Source organism: Ictidomys tridecemlineatus, chromosome 10 (genome assembly GCF_052094955.1).
Source record: "Ictidomys tridecemlineatus isolate mIctTri1 chromosome 10, mIctTri1.hap1, whole genome shotgun sequence".
NCBI lineage: Eukaryota > Metazoa > Chordata > Mammalia > Rodentia > Sciuridae > Ictidomys > Ictidomys tridecemlineatus.
The window spans coordinates 10,946,041-10,969,328 of record NC_135486.1 but is presented as its reverse complement, the minus strand read 5'-3'; the positions used below and the strand labels follow the sequence as shown (position 1 = coordinate 10,969,328).

Genomic DNA, 23,288 nt, shown 5'->3' with positions numbered 1-23,288 from the left:
CAGAGACATTTTTCATCATGTAAAACACCTTTCAGTATCAAAATCACAATGACAAGCCGAGCACAGTGGCAAATACCAGTAGTCCCACTACTTAGAAGGCTATGTGGTAGGAGGAACTCTAGTTAGTTGATGGACCTTTATTTTATTCATTTATTTATATGCAGTCTGAGAATTGAACCATGTCTCACACATGCTAGGCAAGTGCTCTACCACTGACCTGCAAACCCAGCCCAGTAGAAGGAACTCTTGAACCCAGGAGTTTAGAGGTCATCATGTGCAACACTGCGGGACTCCATCTTTCAAAACAATTAACATAAGACCCAGCAATTACACTAGTAGGTATACTCAAAAGAACTAAAAGCAGAGACTCAAAGATAACTGGGATGAGATTACAAAGTGGTACAACTACTGTGGAAAAACAGTATAAGGGTTCCTCAAAAAATTAGAAGTCCAGCAATTTCATATTAATTATAAAAAACTGAAAGCAGGGTCTTGAACACCCATATTCACAGCAGCAGTATTCACAATAGCCAATAGGTTGAAGCAACTGAAGTATCAATCAACAAAAATATTAACAAAATGTGATTGATATATACAGTATTATTCATACAGTATTATTCAGCCTTATAAGAAATGAAATTCTGACACATTTTGTCATGGGTGAATCTTGAAGATATTATGCTTAATGAAATAATGCAAACACAAAGATAAATGTTGAATGATTCCACTTATATGAGGTGGAACAACAATAGTCAAATTCATAGAAATTCAAAATAGGAAGGTGGTTGCGAGGAACAGGAGGGAGGAGAGAATAGAGAGTTACTATTTAATGGTTAGAGTTTCAATTTGAAAAGACAAAAAAGTCCTGGAGATGCTAATGGCTGTGCAACAATGTGAATAAACTTAATGTCACTAAGCTAAATAAATTAGAATTTAAGAGCGATTTAAAATAATTTTATATTATGTACACTGTGCCACTACATATGTATTCCATTATATCTATGTGCATAAACATTTACATAGAATTATGTTTAAGTATTTATATTTAAAATACATGGTTTTATTTATATAACATGTAAGTAGAACAGATTTTTTTTTTTTTAAACCCAAAAGCAATGGTCTGTTCTGGGAGGTTTCAATTTTCTTAACAGGCCATTGGGTATCTTTAAAAAAAAAAAAAAAAACTATTTGTTTTAATTAGTTACACATGACAGTATAATGACCTTGATATATCATACATTTGAATCAGATGGATATAATTTCTCATTTTTCTGAGTGTACAGGTTACAGAATCATATTGGTCATGCAGTCACATATATACACACAGTAATAATAATGTCCGTTTCATTCTACTATCCTTCCTATCCCCCAATCCCCTCCCCTCCCCTCCCCTCCCCTCCCCTCCCATCACTTCTCTCTACTTGGAACACACATTTTGAAAAGCACTTTGGCAGTAACTTTACAAGTTTGGCAAGAAATTAATAAAGTTAAAAATCTCTTATGACTTGGCAATTTAGGTATCTGCTCAAGAAAATAAGGACATATGCCCACAACCAAACCTTTTACTGCAGGTTCATTCATAATTTCCAAAAATTAAAATCAAAATATTAATTTGTAGATGAGCATTACAATATATTCCTACCACAAAATACTACTTAGCAATAAAAAAGAATGAAACCACTAAAACAAAAAATTATAAAACCAGATTGGGGGAAATCTCAAAAGCCCCCATGCTAAATTAAAGAAACCAGAAATACTATGTTATATATCCCATTACTTAATTTATGGGACATCCTAAGGCAAACTGACAATAAAGGATTAGGAGGTTACTTTTTCAAATGATGGAAATATTCCAGATCATAACTGTGGAGGGAGTTTAAATGACTACATACATTTGTCAAAGTTCCCGGAACTGTATATATAAAGGGGGAAATTTTTACTATATGTACATTATAACAAAAAAATTGGAGTACTACCATCAACTTAAGTATTCTTGCTTCCCAACAAGCATTCAATATGTAAGATGATCAGCCTATTGCCTAATTTTGTACCAAATATCAGGTATTGCCTTTCTGCAAATACGACAAAGGTGAAACTCACGATTCTAGTTTTGTCTCCCAAATATGTGTTTTGTATTCCAAGAAAATGAGCTCCAAGTTCAGTGACAATACATCAGAAATAGCCATAGCAAAAAAAGAGCAAGAAATTTTAAAAAGTGGGTCTTCATAAGATGAATAGTCTTTGGAAACTTACCTTACAAATCAATAAAAAGAAATAAATGACATATCATTAATACCAAATTTCATATGGTACTAAATAAGAAACCTCACGTTTTTCACCCTCTTTTTTAAAGTAAAGGTCAACTTCAGAAGAATTGACATCTGGAAGAGCACTAGGAGAGAGGTCATTGAAGTGGGTGCCTGTATTTCCTCAATTCAACAGGAACAGATAGTGTTTTGAAGCATTATAGTACTTTCTATTCTGCTTAAAAAATTTCTATTCTATTCTGTTCAAAGCCCTGAAGTATAAAATATAAGCCCAAGTTTCTTTGTCAGGAGACACTAATACCTGAAATTAGCACTATAATTATATATTAGCTTTCTTTTAAGTCTCTAAAAACTATTTGATTCTTAAATTACGAATCGATACCTTTGCTTTCCCATCTTCAAAGATTTCCTAATTTAACCATATCAAATGGGAAAGCAAAATGCATTACATGTTGAATCTTCAAAATCAGATCTCAAACTTTAATTTAGGGAATTTAGGTGCACTTTTAAAGTTTTCAGAACAGCTCCAAGAGATTTGCATATGTGAGAATGGGGAACAGAAGAGTTCAGGGAACTGCCCATTCCATTCGGCCTAGGTATTTAGTTTTTATGCAGATGGTCTGAAGGATCATCATCAACATGCTATATAACATGAGTACCAAATTCGGCATTACCATGAAATGCTAGCATTCTCTTTGCACGAACTATTTGGTATCACCACTAGCCTGTGGTTCACTTATCTAAGATCTAAAAATAAATTTTAGGTACTACGCAATTAAAATGATCCAGAACATTATGTGAGTCAAGAAATAGAAAGCATTACAGATTTTTTTAAAATATTGGCTATTAAATTTAACAAATCCATATCATTAATCATTTTCTCATGCAAAAACTATACTTATTCTGGCTATAATCTCATGTAAGACTTATACATGATAAAGCTTTACTAGCTTTTTGATACAGGTTTTCCATGAGCCACAAACATACTTGCCTCCAACAAATAGCAAAGTCAGTTCACAAATCAGTCTTTCCGATTTATTTTTCTCCTGGATGCACATTAAGATTACACACTAAGATGCATGCAGATAAATGACTTCTCATGTCACTTTTGATATCCAATCATTACTACATTCTGCAACTGTCATCATTCCTGAATACCTGAAAATATGCGAGTTACCATCTCAATTTAATCACCTCCATTTTTCACTTAAGTGTAGTCAAAGCAGACAACATAAATTTCTTTTATACTTAATGTGCCTCCTAAAGTACTCAGCTTTTTTAAACTGTCATGTGGCTTTATAAGACAGAAGAACAGTCTCACATTTTCTTATCAGACAAAAATCGATTGCTGATCAAGCCCACAGAAATTTTTCACATTTCACCTAACATTCCAAACCAATTGTGTTGAACATTACATGAATTTCATTCATTATTTAGGCAGTAACAACAGGAGTCAGCTCCATGGATTCCAGACTCCTTTGAGAAGACTCAGGGTGCCCTTTGTTTTCAGGGTAAAGACCATAAATAAAAACAAGGCAGTCCAATAACAACTAGTCCTATACCAAGCTTAGCTCTTAGAGAACATCTATCTCCAAAACCTTCTATAGAAACCCAGAAAAGAAAAACAGCATCAGCAACACTAAAATACAAAATGAGGGAATATCAATGAAAAATACTAAATTAAAAAAAAAAAGTAGGGCTATGTTTTTGTTTGTGTTCATGGGGTTTATTTTTTAAGCTAATATACAGAGTAAATGAACAAAGCAGAAAGGGGTTTGGGAAGAAAGACTAATAACAAATGACAAAGAAAGCAGAAATAGTCTCAAACACTTGATAAGAGTCTAACTCTGAGCAAGTTACAACCTATTTTACCCTCAGTTTCTTCATCTACAATCATACCTACTTCACAAAGTTGCTGTAAAGAACATCAAGGAAAAGGCATATCATACATGTCCAAGAACTACATTTAAATTCATAATCCATTAGTGAACAATATACTTTAAATAAAGAAACATTTGAGAAAATTAGAATAAAAAGAAAAATAAATTAAGCCCCAAAAGGTGACGCTGTAAAAAAGAATATTGTACCGATTTTCACAAAGCAGTTAAGGGTTGATTTCAGAAACTTGAGACCAGTGAGTTGGATGGTGTTCACCTGGAGTAATTTGAAAATATATATAATTTAGATGATTTATTAAATCTTGGGCAGGGGGGAGGTGGTTACTGGGATCCTACTGAGTTTCAATCATTACTCAAAAAATTCCAGTTAACTCTAACAGAAGTAGTAAGAGGAAATATTTTGATCTTACTAAACATTTAAAATAGTCTCATTCCAAGGTCTAAAAAATTATCCCTTAATATGTGTTATAGATCTATAAAATAAGAATAGTAATATCTATATCACCTAATATGGCTTTATGAGGATAGCATGTAATACATGTGAATAGTTTTGAATAGTTAGTAAGCATAACAGACATTCTATAAGTCTGTTAAACTGTTCAATTTCACACTAATGAATTAAATAAAAATTATGATAACACAATGTTGAGAAACTTTGAGTAAAAAGCATTCACACTTAACTGAAGTAGTCCCTTAAAAATAATATTTCATAACATCTGATAATATAATGATAGAAATTCTGAAATGAATTCATTAGATTACTCTAACTTTTCTACATATAAGAAAAATTCACTAATGTGCACAAAAATTTTACTTTACTGAAATGGTTATACTTCCTCATGGAACCCCCACTTCCATAAGGTTAAAGTATGTGTTCATTAACTAAACAGTTATAAAATTCCCTTTCAATATGTAGTTTTCAATACAGCAAAGGAAATAAAATACCTGTCCAAATGAGTAGGATATAAAAGTTAGATTATGAAAAGTTTCATAGCAGAAATGTAATAAAGTATAATAGAAATTCAAAGACAGGAACAGTATTTCTAGCCAAGGAGGAAAGGAGGCAAAGAGATAAAGACATCAAGGGACTAAGAGGGTCCTGCTGTGATAAAGTATGTACTTGGCATGCAAAAAGCCCTGGGCGAGGGGGGGGGGCGGGGGGGGGCAAATATCTCAGTAAATCCCAACATCCCTCCAGGATTCCTTCATCATTAAACTAGAATTTACATTTGACATATCTCCCTATCTCACCCCATCTCTCCTGCCTCATATCCATCCCCTCACAAAGTCTTACTTATTTTAACTTCCAAAAAAAAAAAAAAAAAAACTCTGAAGTCCATTTACTTCTCTCTCCTTCACCATCTCCTTAGCTCAAGTTACCATATTACTGAAACTACAGACTTCTGACTGGTCTCCTTGCTCTACACAGATCTATCCTCCACAGAGCACTTGGAATAGTCTTTTCAAAATCAAAGACATCAACCATCACCTTCCAGACCCAAATCCTTGACATGGCCACCTCTCTAGCCCTCTATCTGTGCTCTAGCCATTCTGGCCTTTATTCCCAATTCCACAAACTTGCCATGCTCACTAACATCAGGACCTCTGCACGTGTTATTGTCTTCATCTGGAACACTCATCCACTCCTAATACCCTTCACTTTTAACTTGTTATTCCATTTTGGCCGACAGCAGAAATCCCCTTATATCTGGTTTGGGCCTAAATAATGACATGCACTAAAGCAAGTTAGTAGTAATATTCTTTTCTTTCTACAGTTTCAAATCTGGTATGTTCATTTCTTCAGAGAGGCATAATCTTGTCTATCAGAGCTCTAACAGGTTGAAATCCAACCTGTCACAGTCAAACCAGATATAAAGGGACTTCTGCTATTGGCCAAAATGGAATAACAGATTTCCCCTCATACCTTCAACAATTAAGTTTTTTTTCCTCCTACTATTTTAATCTCTTCAAATAATAAATCAACTACTTAAAGAAAAAAAAACAATATTTTATTCCGGAATTTATAAGTAAAATGCATGACAACGGCCCACAGACTAGAAAGAGAATGAAAACATAAAATTATTAAGTCCTTATATTATACATGAAGTGATATGTTATCACTTGAAGGTAGGTATTATAAGCTAAAGATGTATACTATAAACTACAAAGTACTAAAGTAGCACAAGTGTTAAAAAATGGAACTAAAAATATGCAACTAATGCAAAAGGCAGAAAGAGTACAAAGAAAAAAGAATACATAGGACAAATTAAATAGCAGGATAGATTTCACACTAACCATATTAATAATCACATTAAATAAAAAAAGTCTAAATACCCTAGCTGAAAGGTTAAATAAAAAACTATGACCTAACTATAAACTTCTTACAAGAAAATATTTTAAATATGAACAAGTAGGTTAAAGTAAAAGTCCACGCCAATGCTAATCACAAGAGTGATTATATTAGTATTAGATAAAATATATTTCAGAACAAGGAGTATTACCAAATATAAGTGAGGCCATTTCATAATGATAAAGGATATAATTATATACTGATCAGAAAGACATAATACTCACATATTCACGTTCTTCTTAAAGCTTTAAAATACATAAAAGCTGAAAAATCAAGAACATATAAGTCTTGGGCTGGGGTTTGTAGCTCAGTGGCAGAGCATTTGCCTAGCACATGCAAGGAACTAGGTTCAATCCTCAGCACCACATGAAAATAAAGGTATTGTGTCCACCTACAACTAAAAAATGTTTTTAAAATTGAATATGTAAGTCTTAAACAACTCTATCAAATCTAATCTATGTTTATATAGAACATTCTACCCCATAATAGCAATATACACAATATTTTGTTGTTTTAAGTGAAAAATATATTCTGGGCTATAAAAACAAGTCTCTATAAATTTAAAAGGATTCAAGTCAAACCAAGTATATTCTCTGACCAAAAATTTTTATTTACTTATTATAAGGAGCTGGGGGTATAGCTCAGTGGTAGAGTAGTTGGTCTAGCATGCATAAGGCCCGGTGTTCAATCCCCAGCACTACATCAAGAAAAAAATTAGTAACAAAAGGATATTGGGAAAATTCTCACAAGCCACAAAAATGGAACAAAATGTAAACCAAATCTCCAATAGATGACATATCTGAAATATGAAGAATTCATACAAGTTATATATTCCGATTTTAACATGTCCCTAAAGATACATGAATGTCTGTTAATCACATGATAAGATGTTCAATAACAATGGTCATTAGGTGAAAAAAATGTATATATTAAGACCACAATATTACTACACCTCTCTTGAAATGACTAAAATTTAAAGACCAACCATACCAAACATTAACAAGAATTAGAACTCACATACACTGCAGGATAACGATATAATCATTTAGGAAAACAATCTGGCCACTTCTTAAAATGTAAAAACATTCCAACCATATGACAATCATGTCACTGTTTGATATCTGCCAAAGATAAAAAAGCAACCGTCTATACAAAACAAAGGTTCACAACAATGTTATCTGCCACGGTCAAAACTTAGAAACAGACAGAACACTTGCCTAGCATGCACAAGATCTTGGATTCAATTCCTAGTGCTGTAAGACGGTAGGGGGAACTAAAAAAAAAAAAAAAAACCCAAATGTTCATCAAAAGGTGAGCTAATGATGAAATATCGAAATATCCATTCAACAGACTACTATTCATGCAAGACAAAGGAATTAATTATTGATACATGCAATAATCTGGATGAATCTCAAAATGTGCTGAATGAAGTCAGATTAGAAATCAGCATTTTATATATCATACAATTCAATTTATATGAAATTTTAGAAAACCTAAACTAATCAATACACAGAAAACAGATTAATGATTGTCTGGTGATGTGATAAGAGGTATGGGAGTGGGGGGGGAATAAGAAGGGAGCATTAACAAGGGCCACAAACTTCAGACAAAATAGATGTTTCCTTAATTGTGGTGATGGTTTCATATTTCAAAATATATCAAATTATACTTTTAATAATAAAACAAATTACATATTTAAACTCTTGTTAAAAAAAGACACATGAATTGATCAGAATGTCAGATTCTAATTTCCAACTGTTAAATTGGCCACAACTCAACAGAATTACAAATTTTGAAGAACTGTAACCTATTAGTAAGAAATGATGTCAAAACCGATTTACACACTTTACTGTGTATGAATCATACTTTAGGTCTCAAGTCCTTGAAATATTAAGCATGGGATATAAATTATAGAGCATGTGTGCCATAAAGTATGGCCAAGTTCAAGAGGATCTATGAAAAGAAACCAGGTCCACCAGGAGGTCACAGTGCTCCTGGTCTTTTAGAGGGGAGCATGTGAATTCTGTCAGTGTCCTAATATATATTCTATTTGATTAAGTCGAATCAATGTTTGGATTAGTCAGACTCTTGTCAAAGTGGATTCTCTTTCTAGAATGTAGAGCAACTTGAAATATAAATCCTGGAGTAAATGGCGCTATGCCTCAGCTGAATACAACTCATGATCTGTAAGATTTTGTGATCTCCTAAATATCAATAGTCTAACCAAGGTAATCAAAAGTAAGTAACAGGTCTAGAAGGCAGTCTCTGTTAAAGGGCATTTTAGAAAACCTAATAGGAAAAAAATTCATATTCTGTATTACTGCTAAAAATACATACATTTTAGAGAACTAACAGACTTTGTTTAGCCTTTTTTAAATAAAGAAATATTCACACTACTCACCCACATATAGTTGTCTACAGTTAAAATGTGAACAATTCTATAAAGATATTCAGGAAAAAAAAAATCACACTCAAAGCATATCCAAAAATAACAAATGTTAATTTGTAGTAATGGTGCTATATAAAATTCATAGGTAAACTATAGGATCAGGGTCCAGAGTAACACATTTTTTTCCTTGTTATGATTTACTGAATACTTTCTATAATAATTGGATTTTTTTTATTTGTAAGGAGCCAAACTGTATAATAGTTGAGAGCACAGACTCAAGTGGAACCACCAGGATTCAAATCCCAAGTCAGCTACTTACTTGTGGTATAACCTTTGGCAAGTTCCTTTATATCTTTATGCCTCCAATTCCTTACCTATAAAATGGGAATAATATACTATTTACCTATTAGAACAGTTATGAAAATTAAATAGGCATAAAGCACTTAGAAAAGTGGCTCATAATAAGCAAAGAATTTTACTTGTCATATTTATGATCATGCATAATATTTGACTAAGATTAATATATACAATACTAATCTGAAAAATATCAATATACTGAAAATTCACTCAAAAAGGACTTGAATAGACATTTCTCCAAAGAACACATACAAATGGCAAATAAGCACATGAAAAGATGCTCACCATCACTAATGAAAGGTAAAATACAAATCAAAACAATGAGATACCACTTCACATCTAATAGGATGGCTATAAACAAAAAATGGAAAATAGCAAGCATAAAAAAAAAGAGTTGGGAATATAGTTCTGTGGTAGACAAGTTCAATCCCCAGTACAAGTTTTGAAAAAAAAAAAAAAAAGAATGCAAAAGAATTTTTTGGTTACTCTATGTAGCATGCTCACTTTTATTCCTGCATTTACCAAACAAGAACTCAATTATCTGTTCTTACCTATATGACCCCAAAGTAGGCAGCAAGGCTAGAGGTAAGACATACTTCTAAATTCTAAGATGACTTAGAAAAGCATAAAAATTCTACTTTTGCACACCCTGTAATCTCAGCAGCTCGGGAGGCTGAGGCAGGAGGATCACAAGTTCAAAGCCAGCCTCACTCAGCAACAGTAACTAAGCAACTCAGTGAGACCCTGTACCTAAATAAAATACAAAATAGGGCTGGGGATATGGCTCAGTGGCTGAGTGCCCCGGAGTTCAATAAATTACATATATATGCTATTTAAAATATTGTGTGATATTGTTTCTACTTTGCACTGTTTACGTGTGATTGTCAACTTAGATAAGAGATAGGGTAATTTAATAAAATGGGGAACTGACCATGTTTCTTAATTTTGCCAAAGAAAAAAAAATGCAGAGTATCTTGAGAGGTAGCGGGGAAAGGCAACTTTGTAAAAACATACTTTTATATGTGCTCACAGGTAAATGAAACAATATCATTTGTTATATAGGGGGAAAGTATTATTGCTAGTTAAGCTATAGTAAAAGAAACAGATGGTTAATAGACATTACAAAGTAAAGCTTCTCTTAAGGTGACATTCTGGGATGACAACATAACAAAAAAAATGCAACCTAAAAAGCAAATAACTAAAAATGTCCTCTTAAACCAATTTAGGTTGAACTTGCAAAAGAATGACTAAACACTTTCTTACTTGAACAGTAAACAGACCATAATAAATCCTCTGGAACATCTATTTTAACAGGAATCACTACATGGTTAGGAAAGAATTGTATTAGAAGTAATCAAACTAGATTCCAAAATAAGTGTATAAATTTTAACTTCTATAAAAGGAAAACTATTATGAAGTCTTGATGATTAGAAAATGCTAAAGGCCAAGTCATTGTTTTAGTTATTAAAACATCATTTATTAATCGGTAGCTAACATACTGCCCATCTTTTTCAAAGTCCACACATTGATACAGACTAATTACCAATCACTTAGAATAAAACTGACCCACTTTAAAATAACATGCACTAGAAAAGTCTTGTATTTCCTACTCAGGATCATTCTTGAACACAAACACAGGTAAAATTGTAAGTAGTCAAGGCTAAGGGAACCACGGTGGGAAATCTTAAACTGTGGATACTCTGACTTCAATACAAACTGGAGTGCACAAATAATTTGAGGCCAGGCAAGGATACATTTTATACTGTCACTGTCCTGATAAGTGCAAATCCTATTCTTTTTGGACAAATTTCACATAAAATAAGACTGAAAAAAGTTCTATAACAAGAACAAACTGAAAACAAGAGTAATCTTCACCTTTTCAGTGTATTCTTGATATCAAACCCCAATTACAACAACAGCAATTAGCAATGTTGTCATCAATGGTGATTTCATGCTTCCATAAGCTTTAAAAAATATGTAAGGACTACAACTGGCTGTCACTGAGCTCAACAAGAAAATATATCAGTAACTCATACTTCAAAATCAAATAGTAATTCATATCATGTCTTTCTTATGTATAAAGCAAGATATGTTTTATATTCTGCCTAAATTTAACTCAAAATTTCCTACAAACCTCTAGAATGTTAACTAGATATGCAATTATTTTTTCCTTTCATTCTCAAACTGCTCAAAACCATTGTTATAAATTAAATTAGTATGCTCTTAAAGTTTGCTTTTTTTTCCTAGGATTGCCACGAACCATGTGCTTTTCAGAGAAAACATTTTGGGTCTGTGTAAGGTTATTTTAGTTAGAGAATCTAATAATATAAATATGGCCAGCAGTCACAGATTCGATATTTAGCAAACCAACTGCTTTAACTCTAGACTCCTTCACTCATCCACTTAGAAATACGCCATTAATCAAAAGAAGGAAAAGTGGAAAAATAACTCCATTTTTGAAGAGCAGTCTTATAGCATTAGAACTCTGGGCATTCAGTAATGAATTTATGTAAGGTTTCAATATGTTGAAACAGATACACAGCATTAAGACTTGAAATGTACTTTCATATGCTAATAGCAAGAACTGCTTTACAGGAAAGTTGCACCAATTTAGCACTAAGTCCTTTAAAAAAACATTTCATATTCTAGGAATTCAGTGTAAGGAAATGGAGGTTCAGTTCAAAGACTTTACACAAACATAATAAACTGTCAACACAAAAATTGTGAAAAAATGTTAATTTCTAAATGAGCACGACAGTTAAATAAGTTGTTAAATAGTCATTGATAAATTATATTTTCATATTACAAAGCCTCAGTAATAAAGTAACATGATACAGGCACATGAGTAGAGAGACAGAGCAGAAACTCTTGAAATAAACCAAAAGATAAAAGGCAATCTAGTACAGTACAGAATAATCTTAAATCAGTGGGGAAAAGATGGATCATTCAGCAAATGAAAAACAGTCAATAGAAAAATATATGAAAGAGAAAGAACATCTTTTGGACCAATAAGTGAATCTTCAACCAAAAAGTTTCATGGTTTTCTGGAACACAAAGAATCAATTCAGAAGAAAACCAAGATGGGTCTGTCAACCTTCTTGGTTCTGTGGTTAGGGGCAATTTGGTGCACTTTTTAAGACAATCCAAAGAGGAGTCACTTTTTACCTTTGAAATATCACTTAAAAAAATGAAACTGAATCTATCTTCTAGAAAGATAAATTAAAGATTAAAATGGATCAAAGATTAAAGTGTAAGAAATGAAACTAAAGAAACTAGACAAATCATATTTTTATAAACTCAAAGTAGGCATAGCCATTTTAATTATGACAAAATCAAAAGCCAAAATAAAGAAAAACCTACTATATTCAACTAAGTAAGAGTGATTTTATTTATTTAGGTAGGTAGTTGTAGATGGATAGAATGCCTTATTTTGTTAATTTTTTTTTAATGTGGTGCTGAGGATGGAACCCAGAGCCTCACACATGCTAGGCAAGCGCTTTGCCACCGAGATACAGCCCCAGCCCCTATATAAGAGTAACTTCTGGGAAAACACCTTAAGTCAAAAGACAAAAATACAGCAACTAATTGAAGATAAAGGGCTCTTAATAGTTATCTTAATAATATATTAAGAATTCCGACAAATCATACACACAAAAAGACCCAACAATAAAATGGGCAAAGGATATTTACTGTTCACAGAAAAGGATATAATTAATGGCTCTTAAACATGAAAACATTCAATCAGCACTCCTGTATATTGCTGATGTAAAGAAAGGCAATTGGCAATATCTTTCAATATTGTATATATACCTTTCACCTAGCAATTCTATGTCTTACAGATATATTTCCATATAAGCAAAATGATAGCCTCAAGATTATTCATTGAAGCATCACTTATAACAAGTAACTTAGGGACTGTTTAAATGAATTATGATTCAGCTAGGCATTATGTAGCCAAAACAAGAATGAGGAACCTTTTTACAAACTGACAAGAAAATACATCCAAGGTATATTAACAAAGTGGGGGTCTGAAGAAGGAAGGAATAACTCAAGGTAGAGATCAAATCAATGCTTATAATAGGTTTTTACATATGCAAAAATGGAGAAAAATACATATAAACAGTAAAAACTAACTATCAATCCAAAGCAATTAAAAACTGTCTCCACAACCAGAACTCCTAGCTAATTGACTCCAGTCATTTCATTAATCTCACAAAAACATAAAGCTGCCATTTTTTTAAACTTTGTTCCCAGTTATGGCATCTAGCTATCTAGCTATTCATTTATTTTTCAAATTATTTATCGTGTGGAAGGAACAATGATTGCCTACCAGATAGCAAACGTGAGGTGGGGGGCCGGAAGACAAAGAGACATCTCATCAAATATCCTTTAATAGGGCTGGGCTGTAGCTCAGGGGTAGAGTGCTTGCCTAGCATGTGTGAGGCACTGGGCTCAAACCTCAGCACTACATAAAAATGAAGGTACTGTGTCCATTTACAACTAAAAAATTTTTAAAAATGTATGTACTTTAATACTTTTTAAATCTTGAGACAAAGAAATGCATTACCTATTTTTAAAAAAGTATATTTGTGGGGCTGGGGATGTGGCTCAAGCAGTAGCACGCTCGCCTGGCATGCGTGCAGCCCGAGTTCGATCCTCAGCACCACATACAAAGATGTGTCCGCCGAAAACTAAAAAATAATTAAAATTCTTTCTCTCCTCCCTCCCTCCCTCTCTTTAAAAAAAAAAAAAAAAGATTTAAAAAAAGTATTTGAAAAAAATGTTTAACATAATAGAAAAGCAAGATATAAAATATGTGCAGCATGATATATCAAATATGTACACAGAAAGAAGTAATAGTTATCTCCGAGAGGTAGAATTAATGATTTTATTTGGATTTTCATTTATTTACATTAAGCAGGGATTATATGAATAATTAGAAAGACTATTAAATTTTAATGATATGAATCAGGGAGATTAGAAATTAAAGCAGGGCTGGGGTTGTGGCTCAGTGGTAGAGGACTTGCCTAGCATATCTGAGGCACTGTGTTTGATCCTCAGCACCACATATAAAGGTATTGTGTCCATCTACAACTAAAAATGTTTTATAAAAAGATATTAAAGGGAATGGTAAAAATGCTATTAGGTTTTATCCAGGGTTCAAAGCATCACACACAATTAAATTTCCTTAAAACTTCACTTTCAATCACAGCATAAAGAATTTATGGCTAAAGAACTTAGGGGAAAAAAAACAGATGAAAAATATCTAATCTGTCTTCTGGTCTATCTCTTAAGGGTCACTATGAGATAATTCTCATCCTCCTACTTTGTGAATGTTTTGTTCATTTTGTTTTTTGTTACCTAGGTAATGGTACTTCCAGCATTTCCCTTAAAGACTGTGAAACTAACAATCTGGTATTTCTCACTGTCAAGTTTTCCTGACCCTTAGCCTTGATAGGCCATCTCCCTAAGGGAAAGCAGTAAGATCTACAAGCTAAATCAGGAGACTAAAGAATCTGAGGTTAAGAGTTCTAATCCCAACATACTGAATTTTATCTCCAATTTTGGGGAAAAAGCTAAATTTCAAGAGCCAGTTTTTTAATGAAGCAATATAAAGGACTGCTTCAAAAAATATTTAGGACTACTGACTTTAAAGTTTAATTTTTTTGCATTATCATTGAATTATTTTCTTGCCTTATGTTAAATATTTTCCTCTCCAAAATTTCACTCTCCAAATCAGAATCTGCCAAGTATTACTAAATGCTCAGACCAGAGAAACCTACTCAGAAAGCCTACTGAAGGTGACACAATGTGAACAGAACTAGACCAGTGTCGAAGGTAATTTATGAAGAAATAAAAAAAATCCAATCAGGATCTAAATCAGACCCTCGGAAACAAAAGAAAACTAAAACTGGTAAGGAAGGGTAAAACTCAAGTCTCCTAATACCTGAACACACTATAAAAGACAAGGAAGATAACAAAAGTTCATTTGCTAGACTATGATACAGGAGTTATGCCTTCAAGCTTTTTTTTTTTTTTTAAAAAAACACTAACTACACTGAGTCTCAGGATTTCCCTTTTCCTTCTATTTGCTTATCATATGCTTCTTCATGGCTGCCTTCTCACTAAAAAATAGACTACATTCATAGAGTTCTCTACCTACTGGTCTTGAGAAGTACTTGATAGCCCTTGGGAAGAAAGGTGTTTTCACAAACATCACTGAGCAATTAGCCCTCTGCCAAGGCAGGGTGAAGTAATTTCAGTAGTGCCTTCAGCATACTTCAAACTCCTCCTCCTGGTTAACAAGACCAAACACCTCTCTAGTTACTTAAAAGTTCTTCCAAAGGGAGGGACAAGGGAGAAATCAGCTAAATTTTTTCTGGATTAACTCAGTCATTAGTTGAAGGCTTTTTTGTGGTTCACCTACTTAAAAGATGATCAAATCACTTTGTGCTACTGAAGACACCAACTGCAAAGAACAATTATATAAACTCTCTGCTTCAACTTACCTCATTCTTCTTTCCAATAAAAACAAAGCATCAGAAACCACCGCCTTGACACTATTTTTATCTCTGTGAAACCTAACTTTGTCATGTGAATTCCTTTTCCTTGGAAAAAAAAAATCAGAAATTTATTTCATTCAACATACAACATAATAGGACACAACTATACATCTTTTTTTTTTAATGTATGCACTCAGTTTTGGGAAACCCAAAGCATTTTTCACAACTTCTCTGGCCCCAAATCTGACCTGCACTGACATAAAGCTATTTATAGTCTTTATACCACTTAATGTAAGTATTCATTTGTATAATTGTAGAACTATTAAATGATTCCTGGCTGTTGCTCCAGACACCACTAGGGGGGTTTATGTTACTTGTATATATTCCTTCTCTAAAAAACACATTTTTAATACTCAAACACTCAAGTCCAAATGGTTTTGGAAAAGGGATTATGGATGTATAATTCAAATCAATGAAAAATATTCCTTAAAAATTGAGCAGCAATAAACTAACATGACAGAAGATAAAAATATACTAAGATTTTATGAAAGAAATTATCCATTACCTACGAACTTTAATAGAACACACAATGTAAATGAGACATTCTAGTTCTCTCAAAGGAAGAAAAAAAATGGAGGTAATCAAACTTAAAATAATTTAAGATGAATATTATATGCCTAGGCATTCTTGAAAGTTCTGATTTCAAAGAACTCTTTATGCATGTAAAATTTGAAAATCTTAGGCAGCTAATGTATCAACATTCAAAGCTTATGCTACATCCTAAGTACTGCATCAAGTTTTAAGATTTCCCGAACTTCTAAAATATTATTACTCATTTGTAAAGGTTCACGTTGATTTGTAAAGGCCAACATTATTGAGGAAATTAAAATATTTAAATAGGAATGTTTTGGGGGTTATATCTGATACATATTCACTGATTTTCTTCTATCAATAGATTAGCTAGAGCACATGAAACTGTTGGTTGACATGGTGACAATGAAGGTAGAAAGAAACAAGATACTGTCAAAATTTTAAAAATAACAATTTTATTTATCTATACATTACAAAACTGGGTGCACAATTAAGACATGTAAGAATGAATATTCTTAGTGAAGTACTCAAAGTTAATTATATTAATAACATTCTGTGGGGCTGGGGTTATGGCTCAACAGTAGAGCGCTTGCCCAACATGTGCAAGGGCTGGGTTCGATCCTCAGCACCATGTAAAAAAATAAAGGTATTGTGTCCAACTAAAAACATTCTGTGTAAGACAAGTTAGTCAGCTCTAATTCATACTGCCCCCCTCCAAGGGGGGCAGAAAAAAACTTCTTGGACTTGTTACTGGATGTGACATTTTTAATAAGGAAACATTCTCTAGAAATGCAATATATATTATATATAAAATATTATATATATAAAATATTATATATATATCATCCTTTGATTTTCTGGAGCATAAGCCCTATGCATTACAACCAGGTAAGACTTTCATTCCATCTGCTCATATCCAGGTCAAGAGAAATTCTTACCAGATTCCTACTGTCACATTTCTGGAATTATATGATGATATCTTAAGTATGGTTAGTTTTTCTTTCTTGTGTTTGCTGAAACAAGCCTTTAGAAACCTTCCAACAGGTTCCTTTGCCATCTAAAAACAATGGATGCACACCAGCTTAGTAATAATGTTAATGTTATTAAAAACTTAAGTCCTAGTAATATTAAGATTAAGGAATACAAAATTTCTTATTGATCTTTATTGTACCAACTTTATTGTAACTTGCCCTCTAATTCTTCAAGAGCCTATCTGTTAATTTACTTGCAGACTTTTTATACTGATGAGTGCACAGCTCCACTGAAATCAGTTTTAGAGACAGTGTTTTAAATTTCTCCCCCAAAATGTCCAACACTCACCATCCATTCATGGTAAAGTAGTTAATTTTAATGTTCCCATTGTTTACCAGAAAGCATAGACAGTGAGGCTGGCTTTGCCGCTCCCATTTCCTTTTGCTAGGCTGCTGAGCTTTTTCAGCCAATTGACTTTGCTTTGAGGCTATAAATATCTGAAAAATGTTCTGCATTTGATGCTCTTGGATTCTGCATCCATATTTAGCTGTTTGTGGCATGCCTTTGTTTAAGCTACTCTACCACCCATAAGATCAGTCAGGTTAGTGAGGTACAGCAGCATACGCCTATAATCCCAACAACTCCCAAGGCTGGTACAGGAGGATCACAAGTTGGAGAGCAGCCTGAGCAATTTAGCAACCCCTGTGGCAAAATTAAAATAAGTATATAAAAAGGACTGGGATGTAGCTCAGGGTAGAACACCCCTGGGTTCAATCCCTAGTGCGACAAGAATTAATAAAAATTTTAAGGTCAGATTGAGATCAAAATGGTCAAGAGACAGATGGATCAACATTCAACAGATATTGATGTAACTACTTTGAACAAGGCTCAAACCTGCTAGACATGGTGACAATGAAGGAGGTGGCAAGATAGACACTGTGATGTTAAAAATTTTGTAGTCTTGCAGAGCATGAGCACAATTCATTATCATATGAAACATTTTACAAATAAAGGAAAATGAAGGACAGTACAGCATATTTTCTATTAACCATGTATCAAAGATGAGCATCCATTTGTGTTCTAAATATGGATGCAGCTATTAGAAAATTCTGAACATATTCAAAAGTAGTTTTCCAAATCATGGCAACACAAAAAGTTCTGGATATATTATCAACCAAAGAGCCAAACCTATCAACACTAGAATGGAAAATGCCTAGTCTTCATATTTTGTGAGGCAAACTAAGAAAATATTGTTCCTAAAAGTTTCTATTGGGGATATTCTTGGGAAGGTTTTGTTTAATTTCAACGAGAAGTATATTGCAGAGGATATTAGGTATAGCCAGCAGCAATTAATATGACTCCTTATTATGCCCCATCTTAAAAACCAACCTGGCCAGGTGCTTTGGCGCACACCTATAATCCCAGTGGCTTGGGAGACTGAGGCAGGAGGATCACAAATTCAAAACCAGTTTCAGCAAAAAGCAAGGTACTAAGCAACTCAGTGAGACCCAGTCTCTAAATAAAACACAAAATAGGGCTAGGGATGTAGCTCAGTGGTTGAGTGCCCCCCCCTTCAATCCCTGGTACCCCCCCACACACACACACACACAAAAAAAACCACACACTGAATTACTACCAAAATAGCCAGGGTAAGGAAAAAGAAAATGTTAATTTCTGAGAATGACAGTTAAATAAGTGACATTAAGTAGTCATTAACAAATTATTTTTTCATAATACAAAGCCTAAGTAATAAAGCAGCATGATACAGGCACATGAATATAGAGAAATTGAGAGAACACAAACTTTTGAAATAAACCAAAAGATAAAAGGCAATCTAGTACAAGGTTTTGAACAAACAAAGAATAAACTAGTTTTCCAAGTTGATTTTTCACATTCTATTATTTCTGCTTCAAGACTGTGCAAAAGAATCATACAAATGGACAACTTAAAAACTAGCTAAGAACACAGACAAGAGTCATTCATATAGCTCTGGGATATTTACAAGCTAAAGACAAAGTTTCCAGGATGAGCTGCCTTAGAGGAAGGAAAATAGCTATAGTAAACAGTAAATAAAAACAACTTTTGGTTAATTGATGGGGATGGTAGGAAAAAAGTAACAATGCAATGGAAATTCTGCAAGTTGGCACAGAATGCACTGTACATATATGCTTATGTGTGAATCTGAGCATGTATATACCAATTACTAGATGTGAGGTTGCTAAGTGGACTTTCAACCCCCAGATGTATAGGATAGGTTAGGATCCCAATCTCTGGAGTTCTTTAAAATACATTAGGGGTATGTATGTGTAGATAAATATGCATTATGTATGCACGCGCGTGCACCCACACACACACGCCCTAAAACCAACTACAAAAACATGAGTTACATGCAAAGAATGATAGTTACTAGAGGTCTAGAAAGTCCTGAAACACTGATTATCATATATTCTTATCATAATATCATCTAAAAGACAGTATGCCAAAGAAGTGTACAAGAATAAAAAGGAACATAGAAAAGTGCTGCTAACTACAATATACTCTAATTCATATTCATTTTCAGATTCTCATCAACCTTTGGTTATAAGCGATCAGCTAAATAGGATTGGCAGACAGTTGAAAAAAAATCAGGCAAAGTTTTTAATCTAATTTACTGAGAATGAACTGGGTAACCTTGCATCATCTCCCACTTTTGGTATAATTCTTCCAGGTAAATAGTGTAACATTGAGAAACACCCAAAAAAAACCCAGCAAAATATGAAGTGGTACATATACAAATTTCTAAGAACTGGCTATGAGAAGATCTGCTGATATTTGTGATTCAAAGGGCCAGAGATCATTTAATACAGTCTACCTCCTTTTATAGACTAGGAGTCAGAGGCTAAAGTGGTAGCACTGAGTCAGATGCCTAGACTCTTAGTTCTGAGATCTAACAGTGATAGGCATGAAGTCTTGAAATCAACTGAAATCCAGAAGAACAACTTCTAAGGTACGGTCACTCTCAAAGAATAAAGATATACCCTGTTCAGAGGGATGGAAAGGGGAAAAAAAGACATAATATACTTGATCTCTACAGGCTTAGATGCATAAAACTGCAGATTAGTATCTCAATGTTGTGTTTGATCCCAGGTGCTTCAAATTTGCCATTTTATACTCAGCTACATTACTAATGTCTTTTATGATCATGTGAGCTAAGTGATAAACATCTTGCCATTTCAATATTTTGGAAAGCTACAACTAAACCATGATGCCAGACTATAAGTCCTTGGGCTACGAGTTTTCAAAACCAGCATGGTTTTAATGCTGCCACAAGAGTCTCACTCAGTTTTAATTAAAAAGGCGGTTACTAGGTGTGCAGAAAGGAAAAGTTTTAGTATGTTTATCACTTTTAACCTGCTGAGTGGCAACCCAGTCACTTCACAATGAAAACTAGAAACAGTGCAATCTGAAGTGATCCACGCACATTGAAATACGTGGCTGCCTTTGAAGTGTGAGGTTCAGAAAGGGTTATAGACAGATCTGTTCCCTCCAAATAATCTGGCGTTTAGCACCGGTTTTATTATTTCATTTATTAGCTTATCTACTATGCGTTTTCATGTCTTCATTTCCAGTCCTGCCTCACTTAACAAGAGATGAAGCCCTGTTCAGTGGGTCTCATGGCTTCTTCCAAACCTATTTGCAGTTCCCTTGAAGAAATCACCTGGAAAACTCAACTCCTCAAACTCGCTGAGGGAGCCTGAAGAGGTCCAAAGACCGTTCTGGGTCACGTCTATGGCCAGGTGGTAATCCCAGAAACTTGTCAGAAGCCCACCCCCAGAACAAAAAGGGATGCCGAGGGGGGGACTAGGGGGGGACTAGGGGGGGACTAGGGGGCGAAAATTAAGCTCAGGCAAAGACAAGAAACACCAGCCTCAGAGGCGGCCTGGGGTCCTTACCGTACACCCGGACCCAGCTCTGCTGCTGGCACACGGACTCCAGGAGGATCCGATCCAACATGCCACCGGCCATCGCCCCGCTGACCGGGACCACCGCGTCCAGATCCTCCGGGGGCAGCGGCGAGTCGGACTCCAGCCCCGGGAACATCTCCGGCCAGGACAGCGCCTCCGCGACTCCTCCGGACGACGGAGAGAGCTCCATGGTGCCCCGGAGGGACGAGGCGGTGGCCGCGCTGGAGCGGCTCCGCGCCCAGTCCGCGCGCAGGGAGGACGGCGCGGCAGCGGCTGGGACCCGGCGGCAGCCGGCGCGAACGTCGCTCGCCTCCTTCCCCGCCGCCCACTGCCCGCGGCCCGGGCGCAGCAGCCCACCTGCAGCCGGAGGGAGGGACTCGGGCCGGGAGGCGGGTCCGGCGTGGTCGGCTGGGGTGGGTCCGCACTCAGGTGTGGGTCGCTCGGGGCGCGGACGTGGAAGACCTCGGGCGCGGAGGCTCGCCCTGCCGCCCTCCCAGAGACGCCTTTCCCAGTCCCCGCGGGCGTCTCCCGCGGTCAGTCCAGGCTCGGGCTGAGGATGCGGCGGGGCCGGGCAGGGCTGGGCTCGGGGGCGTCGCCGCCAGGGGCCGCCCCCTCTGACCGGCTCCCGCCGCTGCCGCCTCAGGGGCTCCGAATGCCCGCTCCCTCAGCCTGAGGGGGGCGGTGGCCCCGGGCTCTCGCCCGCCAGTCCTCAGCTCCCCGCTCCGGAAGGAGCCGGCCCGCCCCCCAACTCTCAGCCTACGGCTTGGGCCGCGGCTCGAGCTCAGGCTCCCGCTCGGCTGAGGATCTCCACAAGCCCGGCAGCCGCGGCGGTGGCGGCGGCGGCAGGCGGCATCCCAGGGTGATAGGCCGGAGCAATCGAGGGCCGAGAGCCGGGCCGCGTGTGCAGTCGAGTAACGAAGCGGAGGAGGAACTGCCACCGAAGGCAGGAAAAATCGGGCACCGAATTATTCATCTGGCCGGGCCCGCCTACTTTCCAAATACCGTCTCCCAGACCGTGTGGTACTGCGTGGTCCCGGGCTCCGGAGCCGCGGCTCAAAGCAGAGACTGTGTGGGAGGCGGGGAGGAAGGGGGTGCGGGAAATTTGAAAAAGAAAAGGAGGCGCTCCTCTGTCTTCTCCCTCCATTCCCGTTTGTTTTTCTAGAACATTCATTTCTTACTGGTGGAAGAGATCGAAGGAACTGCTTTACTTTACAGTCACCCTAAAGGAAACGCCTACGTCCTTCCCAGAAAGGAGAGTTGGCAGCGGATCTGGGATTGCGGGTTCTGTACAGGATCTGCGTCTTGCGCCCTGTCCGCGCCGAAGCTGGACTTGTCAACGGTTTAGAGTAGCAATGGTTAAGAAGTGTGGTGTGGACGGATGGACGGGCCCCGCGAGCACATGAAATGCTCAGAAGCCCAGTATTAACCAAACATGCCTCTCTTTTTTGCCTTTGATCTTTGTGCAATATGTTGGCTTTTTTTCCCCCCTCTAATGATGTCACTTGTGATTTATTTTTGTTCTTTTTGTAGGCCTTGACTTTACTTTTATGCCCAAAGCTGGATTCACCAGTTTAAGATTACAGGCAAAAAATGGTAATAATTTTGAAATTGAACATTAGCAACTTAAACCGTGCTTTATGCGGATTTTCGATGACTGTTTCTTGCACACAGCTGCTTAAAAGTGGAACAGATTTTTTTTTTAATAGTTGCATGTTTCCCTTTTTAAAAAAAACCTTTTGGGGACTTTTATCAATGTGCCCCTCTACCCCATTTCTCCCTACTTTGCACAATGAAACTGTTATTGAAGGTGACATTTTAGTTTTCTGGTTTCATGGTATCCTGGATTTATTGAGAGTTATGAGCGTGCATTTTGCAGTTCTCTTATTTTGAGTAAAAGAAGTGATTTTAGAAATAATCTCATCCTGTCTTATTGAATAGGTTAGGAAACAGGAACAGCCAGGATACCTGGCAAATCAACCAGTGAAATAAATCTACAATGTCTCCATGATACCAATTA

The 23,288-nt window shown here is 35.9% G+C and overlaps 1 protein-coding gene across 5 annotated transcripts in view; it reads right to left on the bottom strand.

Moving 5' to 3' along the window:
• Positions 1 to 22,225, bottom strand: part of Rasal2 (RAS protein activator like 2) — a 323,464-nt gene extending 301,239 nt beyond the window's left edge. The window contains exon 1 of one of the 5 annotated variants that reach the window (XR_013426392.1): positions 21,260 to 22,225. Coding sequence is in view for 4 of the 5 variants with exons in the window: in XM_021722624.3 (XP_021578299.1) it covers positions 21,260 to 21,461 (202 nt within the window). In the remaining variant the exon portion in view is untranslated. The remainder of the gene's footprint in view (positions 1 to 21,259) is intronic. The other 4 variants (XM_021722624.3, XM_021722625.3, XM_005319764.4 and 1 more) reach the window with 4 other exon arrangements.
• Between the last annotated feature and the right edge of the window lie 1,063 nt (positions 22,226 to 23,288).